The 9,068-nt window shown below is 37.5% G+C and overlaps 1 protein-coding gene across 1 annotated transcript; it reads right to left on the bottom strand.

Moving 5' to 3' along the window:
* Window positions 1-7,301: 7,301 nt before the first annotated feature.
* LOC104414366 lies at window positions 7,302-9,068 on the bottom strand. The gene is made up of 2 exons (XM_010025440.2): window positions 9,033-9,068; window positions 7,302-8,441 (listed from the first exon to the last, which is right to left on the bottom strand). Exons 1-2 carry the CDS (start codon window positions 9,066-9,068, stop codon window positions 7,302-7,304), a joined length of 1,176 nt encoding a protein of 391 aa, XP_010023742.2.

Below are 9,068 nucleotides of genomic sequence, written 5' to 3'. Positions count from 1 at the left end.
CTCACTCAAGCACCGGATCTACCCTTCCTCGGCCTCAATCCACGATGGATAGCAACTAGAAAAAAATGGGTATGGCAGCGGACGTTTGGCTCGTTTCGGTCGGCTTCCCGACCCCGGATGCTTGGCCCGCTTTGGAGAAAGTCGATCCTCACGTCGTCCCCGTCGTTTTGGTCCGCTAGGCTCGCTAATCCAGTGAGTTTAGCTCACTAAACCTCGCTTAGAGGGTTAATTATGCTTATGGAGGTTTAGTTTATGTTAAGTATTATTAGGTTGTTAGTTTAGGTTATTTAAGAGTAGATTAGATTAATGTGGTGTTTTAATTTAAAATGTGCTTAATTAAGGGTAAGTAGGTTTATTTAAAATAAACCTTGATTTGACATAAATGAATTTACTTTTGATTTATTTAAATGTCCCGAAATTATTAAATAATTTAATAATACATTATTATTCGAAATTATTAAAATATTATTATTTAATTATTTTCGGAATAAATTTAATTATTTATTAAATTTCGAAAATTTTGTCGACCCTAAATTCTCAGAATTTCGTGCCGGTCGCTGCTGGGTAGTCAGTTTTTGAAATTGACGATTGGATATTATAAATTGAGTGTGGATCGTGAAAGACATGGATATTATTATTTAATTAATTTTCGGAATTAAATTTAATTATTTAATAAATTCCGAAAATTATTTTGGAACCTTATTCTCCCTTAATTTCGTGCTTTCGCCGCTCCGTGTATTTAGAATTTGAATTTGATGATTGATTGTGGCAAATGGAGTGTGATTGTGATAAATAGGGATTCTTTATAAAATCCTAAGTGTAGAAATTGATGGGAGATTGGCTGTGATGTACCACCTAGGAAAGGTCGTGCCCAGTGAGGCCGTGATGTACCACCTAGGAAAGGTCGTGCCCAGTGAGGCCGTGATGAACCACCTATGAGAGGTCGTGCCCAGTGAGGCCGTGATGTACCACCTATGAGAGGTCGTGCCTAATAAAGCCGTGATGAACCACCTATGAGAGGTCGTGCCCAGTGAGGTCGTGATGTACCACCTAGGAGAGGTCGTGCCCAGTGAGGCCGTGATTGACCACCTATTAGAGGTCGTGCCCAGTGAGGCCGTAATGGACCACTTAATTAAAGGTCGTGCCGAGTGGGGCCGTGATTGCCACTGATTGTTAAACCTTCCTATAGGGCCGTGATTGAGAGCAATGATTGATTTGCTAGAATGACATGTAATTGGCCGAGTCGATTGATCGCGGAGACGATTCAAGTGGTTGAATTGTTTGATAATGTGATTGTGCCATGGTTGTTTGTTTATCATAATTGTACGTGGTTGATTTATATAAATTGTGCTAACCTGCGATGAAGGCCGAGGCGAGGTAAGTCCTCTCGTGTGATGTGGCTAGGCCACCCGGGCGTATTTTCTTTCTAATAGGGGTTTAGGGGTTGAACTTGCCGAGACATCGTCTCATCCCGGTTGTAGGATTAAAATTTCAGGTCCTTGGTGGACGGAGCGACCGCATAGCTTTGTTGGCCTTGAGGAGTTGCGGAGGTGAAGTCATAAGGATTGGAGAGTGTGTCCGACTTGTAGATCGTAGGACAATTCTTTTTTTTAGAGTCGGTCTTTTGTAGACTGTTGGCCGTAGACCTCTGTTTGTAATTCTATTGAATTATGAAAGTGTTATGTTGTGGTTTTACTTCCTGCTTGTCTATCCCGTATTTTGTTGTCAAGGGGTTTTATAATACGTTCCGCTTGCGCAATAATAAATGAATTGGGTCGGCGACACTACCTGGGAATGTCGCATTTGATCGACCGCAGTGGGATGTGCTCGCGCTTGGGGTTCGAGGCGTGACACAAAACTTGTTCAAATCTCAATGCACGAATCACAAAAAAACAAATCACATGATTCTTTCTTCAATAAAAAAATTCATAGAATACGGTCATTATAAAGTCTAAATCAATCAAGGCACAAAGAGAATGTAAGTATAATGAGAATTTTTAAATTATGTACTTAAACCAAATTGAGAAAAAAATATACATTCCTTACCAAATTCTCTTTATTCTTCTCCTTTATCCTACAAAAACAACTCACATTTTCTTTGGTACCCATATTTTATTGGGTCCATGTGAGTTAGTAGAGTATGTTTTTTTTACCCAATCTTTCTTAATAGATCTCCAGATTTTAGGACATTCATTTTCAAAGCATTCTGATTCTCTACAATTTGAACAAGTTTTGTGTCACGCCTCGAACCCCAAGCGCGAGCACATCCCACTGCGGTCGATCAAATGCGACATTCCCAGGTAGTGTCGCCGACCCCATTCATTTATTATTGCGCAAGCGGAACGTATTATAAAACCCCTTGACAACAAAATACGGGATAGACAAGCAGGAAGTAAAACCACAACATAACACTTTCATAATTCAATAGAATTACAAACAGAGGTCTACGGCCAACAGTCTACAAAAGACCGACTCTAAAAAAAAGAATTGTCCTACGATCTACAAGTCGGACACACTCTCCAATCCTTATGACTTCACCTCTGCAACTCCTCAAGGCCAACCAAAGCTATCTGGTCGCTCCGTCCACCAAGGACCTGAAATTTTAATCCTACAACCGGGATGAGACGATGTCTCAGCAAGTTCAACCCCCTAAACCCCTATTAGAAAGAAAATACGCCCCGGGTGGCCTAGCCACATCACACAGAGGACTTACCTCGCCTCAGCCTTCATCTGCAGGTTAGCACAATTTATATAAATCAACCACGTACAATTATGATAACCAAACAACCATGGCACAAAACTTGTTCAAATTGTAGAGAATCAGAATGCTTTGAAAATGAATGTCCTAAAATCTGGAGATCTATTAAGAAAGATTGGGTAAAAAAAACATACTCTACTAACTCACATGGACCCAATAAAATATGGGTACCAAAGAAAATGTGAGTTGTTTTTGTAGGATAAAGGAGAAGAATAAAGAGAATTTGGTAAGGAATGTATATTTTTTTTCTCAATTTGGTTTAAGTACATAATTTAAAAATTCTCATTATACTTATATTCTCTTTGTGCCTTGATTGATTTAGACTTTATAATGACCGTATTCTATGAATTTTTTTATTGAAGAAAGAATCATGTGATTTGTTTTTTTGTGATTCGTGCATTGAGATTTGATATGTGTGATTATTTTTGATATTTTGCTTAGAGTCAATTGAGTTTATTTGGTTTGATGCTCTCAAATTTTGTCATATTTTGCAAAGTGGAAATCTGTTTTTTGTGATATTAATTTATTACGCAAGATATTTTTTCTTAGATACTCAAGGATTTTATTCTCTTTGATTTTATCGTGTTTTGACTAAGTGAGAATTCCTTTTCAAGATATTATTGTGCATAATGTTATTTCCTCAAATAATATGTTATGATGAGTTTAGAAAGAATATTTGATTATTCATGAAGATTTTATATTTTGCTCTAACAAAATGGACGGATCCAAATTGATGGATACCAAAAGGGAAATAAATTCATTGCAGGAAATTCTATAGAGGAAGAATGATCGTTGCTGATGTTATTGCTACAAAGGAAATAATGAAAAAATATTTTGCTCAACATGCACAAGCCGCAATTAGTGCTATTTGCAAATATTGTCATGATGACAAGGGGAGAAAGTGAATCCAAAAGAAAAAGGAAAGAATCGTGATCACCTCAAAAAAACAAAAAATTAAGGGGGAGCATTGATCAATTATGGAAAAATCTATTTGAATTGATCATGATTTTGATTATTATGAAAGGAAGTAAAAGATAAATGTGTTAGAACTTGTTAAGTTCTACAAAATCCGGTTAGTGCATTTTTCATTACCTTTTGTCATTAACAAATCTCTTATTTACATTATCATTTTCTTATGACAAAAAAAGTAAGTGAATTTTATAATGAATCCGTGATTTTTATTAGATATTTGCTGATATATATGATCGAAGTAAGCTATATTACATATCTTTGATATTCGAGTTATTTTGTAAAAGCTAATTTTTTGAAAATTGTGTTTGATGCAAAATATTTGTCATCATTTTATATTATCTACGTGATACTTTTTCCATTGTTATTGTTTTTTGATTATGACAAAAAGGGGAAGCGAATATAAATATGCATGTGTTGATATTAGTTATTGAGCTGCGATTATCTTTTCATATATAATTATGCTCAATCTATTTGCTATTTTTTGTTTTGAATTACACATTATTATTTAAGATTGCCCTAATTTATTAATATTTTTAAAAGTGTGATTACACATCTGCCTATTCAGAGATTGTTTTGTCATCATAAAAAATGAGGAGATTGTTAAGGAAATCCCTTATAATGTTTTGAAGATGACAAAATAAATCAAATGCTACTAATGTATTTAATGATTGAGTAATAGATTATGTAGATGATAGAACATGTAAAGGATATTGTCGAAATCTATACTTGGAAGAATTAGAAGATAGACTATATGCTAAGCTTAATTTATTCAGATTGTGAATAAATATTATCGCATAGATATATATATGTAAATCCAAAATTTCAATCTCCTAATATAAAGAGAGAAAAACAAATTTTACTAATTGTGAAAGACTTCATAGATCTATTACATTGTCAGTCATCTACTTCTAGTACGTTCAACAAGATCATTTTAAGTAATTGATATCGGATTTAATCAAATTTTTAAAAGGAAAAAATTGAGATTGAAATTATTGATGCATTTATTTTCTATGACCTGGTAAAGAAAAGGTTTTAAATATATGGAGAGGATATCGAAATAAATAAATAAATAAAATTATGATTCCATTTTATTGTGAAATATTACGCATGGACTCTCATGGAATTTCTAGATCAAAGTTCAAGGTTAAAATGAGTCATTCAGCTTGCTTTCAATATAATAGAGGTAAGTAAAGATTATTGTTGTCAAAATTGATCACTTTATAAGTTGAACAACTCCTTATAAAAGAAATACTTAAGACGTCATGACATGATATCCTCAATACAATTTAGAAATTGAGCATCGGCAAGAGAGAACGCAAGAGACAGGAGAGGAACCCATTTCGCAGAGCATTCAGGATTCTCAGGGATTTGAGGCGACTGAGGGAAGAAGAAATGGCTGCGACGAGGATGACGGCGACGAGACGAAGGGTTGGGGCTGTAGTCGGTGAGGATGGTGGCGTGCCACTTCTCTCTCTCTCCCTCTCGCTCTCACCTCATCGCGGTCTCTTTCCCTTTGATCTAGGGCCGCACTGAAGTGAGGTTCGCAGATCTCGTCTGCTCTCCATTGGTGTTGTTTTTCTAAGACCAACCCAGCACACGCTCTCTTCCCTCCCTCTGATTCACAATTTTGGACAAGTTTGGGACTGAAGATCTCATTGCTCTCTCTTGCTCCGACACTGCTTGACCCATCTCTCTCCCCTCTAATATAAGAGTTTTTCTAACGTGAACTACTTGAGATTGAACTACGTTAATTGAGATTGATATTTATCATTTTCCAGGATCAGTCTAATAAGGTAATAGTTTAATATGAGGCTAACTTGTATTGGCCAAGTAAAACCCGACTGTGATGAGAGGGCCTATAGTTGAAAATTTAATAAAATAGTACTCAAATCTTGCCTCTAACCCTTGTCGTGAACAACCTTTTCTGTTCGGAGGAGAATGGATATTAAGTTTAGGGAAATTGTCTAAAAGATGGGCTTACAACTTTTAAGACGTGTGGGCTCTCTCAAGTCCATACTTTGCACAACGTTGAGTTATATGATGATTCTTTTAAAGAGGAGTTGTCTCTAGCCTATTTGAGTAAGTTAAAAACCAAGTGAGGCATGGAGTATACCTCACTTTTTACGCAATAAGAGAATCTAGAAGAGGCCTAAATTCCACTAGTATTTTATAGCATCAGGGTATATCTGCCACTTGAACATTCCGAGGACTCAGGGCAAGTAACACTGCTGCAGAAGCATGTACATTGACAGGCCGTGCTTCTTGAAAAGTAAAATCCAGGGAAATTCCTAGCTATAATTGGATGGATTAATCTCAATGAAATTCCCAAGTAAGATTTAAGAGCATTAAGAAACTTCTGGACGAAGCACCAGTTGCATCAGATAATAATGATATATGTAGATGTAAGAGCACTAGAGTAATTTACTGCACCTCATAATTTAGAATGGTTGACATTAAAACAGCTGCAAAGAGAATTGCAATGAAGATTGGAAAAACTTTTAAACCCAGCAGAGTGAAATGAATACGTTAATAAATTAAGAAAAAAGCTTCACCAAGTAGCAAAAATATAACCAAGAGAAGGAGAATCTTCCTTTTTGTTTATGAACATTCCAGTTTTCCCGCCAAGTACCTTGAGTTCTGATCGAGCATGCAAGACTCATCTTCTCTGCTTCTCGGCATAGTTCCAACGAGTGAGGACCTTTCCCAATCATCAGTCACCAAGCTTCTTCAGTAAATTGTGTGGAACAGCCGGCTATGAGCAAGCTACAGTCTCTCCAGCCAAACCATTGGACAGAATCCTTATAGGCTATTGAATGATAAGGATGTTGACAAACCAGTTTGTCTGCGATCTCTCTCTCAGATGACTCCCTACCCCAAGGATTCCTCTTTTAAAGCTAAAACAGATCCGCACTTTCTGCATAACATTGATTTTCCTCCTCTGTCTCAAGTCATATGTTGCCTTATTTATACTGAAATCCCTGATTGCTCATACACATTGCCTTTTACCTCACACGGTCTCAACTTGCATGAAAGATCATGACAGAACATTCAAAAAGATACCATTCTAATTTGCTGAACATAATTGCTATAACACTCCACTTCATATTGAGTCTAGACAAAACTGTAGACAAATAGCTTTTGCTATTATCTATGAAAGTACAAACTACTAATCAGAGCATTTCATCGTGATTCCCTCAAAGTTGATTAGGAGCTGCCTTGAGTCACATCAGCACCTTAGTATTGAGCACGGCCAGAAGTTCCATTACTACAGGGACACAACGCAACAATAATTACCAGGGGAACACAGCTAGGCATAGAGAATTTAGAGGAATGGAATTAGTAATTGCAGAAGGAAAAGCCATCATCAATTGATTTTTCCTCAAGTTTCAATTCAGTTTCAGTATAGAAAATTAAATATTAAACATGCAGGGATGAAACAATAGCCTACATATGAAGAATTTACCTTTATCAAGTAGCATGTAGACAAAAGACAAAAAGAAGAGCATGATTTTCTTCGGTTTCACAAGCATCCTACCCTAGATTAACCCGAGCAAGTACCAAAACTTCCAAACTAGCATGCAAGACCCATCTTCTCATTATAGAGAGCCAACAACTGCGGTGCTTTTCCCAAATTACTAGTCACAAACTTCTCCAGGAACTTCTTCTCCGAAACAGCCAACAATGCAGTCAGGCTACAAGGTTTAATTAAACCTTCAGACAGCAGAACTTGATAGACCGATCCCCGAGGAACAATTCTCTTCCCTAAGCTAAATGTTAAGGCTAACGGACGTTGAGAAATAACCAATGAATCGAGCCCCAGCACATTGACAAAGAAGTCCATTGCAGCAGTAATTTTGCTCTCCGACAATGCCATACACAATGGATACTTCCTAAAAGCTAAAACAACCACCTCCTCGGACCAACCCCACTTGCCATACACACCGATTTTCCTCCTCCACATCGACTCGCTCATGCCCATAATCACATGCAGAGCCATGACAAAGCTCAGTTTGGAAGGGTCAAAACCCATTGCTTTCACCCTATTCATGGTCTCATCAAATTTCAAGGACCGACACCAAAAAATTTGCCCATGGTACAAGACTAAATGCCTGATGTTCTTTTCAGGCACTCCGGCACTCCTCAAAGTCATGATTTCAGGAACAAATTCAGCTTGAGGATCCTCGTATAACAGTCGCGGAGCACGTCCGATGGCTGCGATGGCCTTTTCATCGGATTGCAACAAATTACTGATGTAATGAAAAGTGGGTACCAAATGCTGCTCCAGGCTCCTGCCCAAAATCTTTGGGACGGCAATCACGAGTTTGGCTAATTCGAGGTCGGAAAACCCTCTCGAGCCAAAAAAATTGATTTTTGGCAAGAGGGTCTTATCTGGGTCCGACGAAAGCGACGCGGGGAATCTCCTGACAATGTGCGAGATTTGAGCTGGAGTGAAACCTCGGTTCTTGAATACGCCGATGACCACGTCCGGTCTCGAAGGGGTCTCGAACTTGACGAGCTTGGAAGCGGAGAGAGCCGATTCCGGAGACAACCCACAGGAGTTGACGAGGTAGGAGACCGTGAACGATGGCGACTTCGAGGAGGTCGAGGAAAATCTGAGCAGCAGACGGAGGGAGTGGGCTTGCGGCGGAGTTGAAGAACCCTGACGTGAAGCAGGGCTTTCCGAGAGAAATGGAACATGGGTCTTCTGAATCTGATGAACATGAAAAACTCCGGTTCCTTGCTTCTGGTACGAGGTTTCAATTCATGGTGTTTTGCTTTCTTTCCCTTGCTGCTGTCTTCTTCAAATTCAAGATGGTCGAATGATTAATTTAAAATAAATTTATCACGAATATACCAATTTGAGGTTTTGGTGGTTAAAAAATTTTATTTGAAATAAATTCATTGCTATTTCACCGGTTTTGAATCCTGCAACAAAATATCTTTCACAAAATATTATCTTTGGTTTTTATTTTGAGGAGATTTAGATTATGTACTAATTTTGGACAAAGAGAGTCAAATGCTATATATAACTTTGATTCCAATGAAATCATTCAATATAGATCCAGAACCAATAATATCAAGTTTAGACTTTGCTAGAATTTAATCAGCAGCTCAGTTCAAATATATACTTTAACATGCTAATAAGAGCTAACTATAACCAAGTAGGTTAACAAACACAATTTTGGAATTTAATCGACGACACTGAATGATAGAAACAATATTGAGGAAGGATTACTCCTAGATAGGAATAAGGACATAATGTCATAATTTAATTGACGACACTGGATAGTAGAAACAACACCGGGAAGGCATTGCTCCTAGATGGGTACAAGGACAT

This window comes from Eucalyptus grandis, chromosome 8, assembly GCF_016545825.1.
Source record: "Eucalyptus grandis isolate ANBG69807.140 chromosome 8, ASM1654582v1, whole genome shotgun sequence".
NCBI lineage: Eukaryota > Viridiplantae > Streptophyta > Magnoliopsida > Myrtales > Myrtaceae > Eucalyptus > Eucalyptus grandis.
Note: the sequence above shows the minus strand (reverse complement) of the source record. Positions and strands in the feature narration are given on the sequence as shown.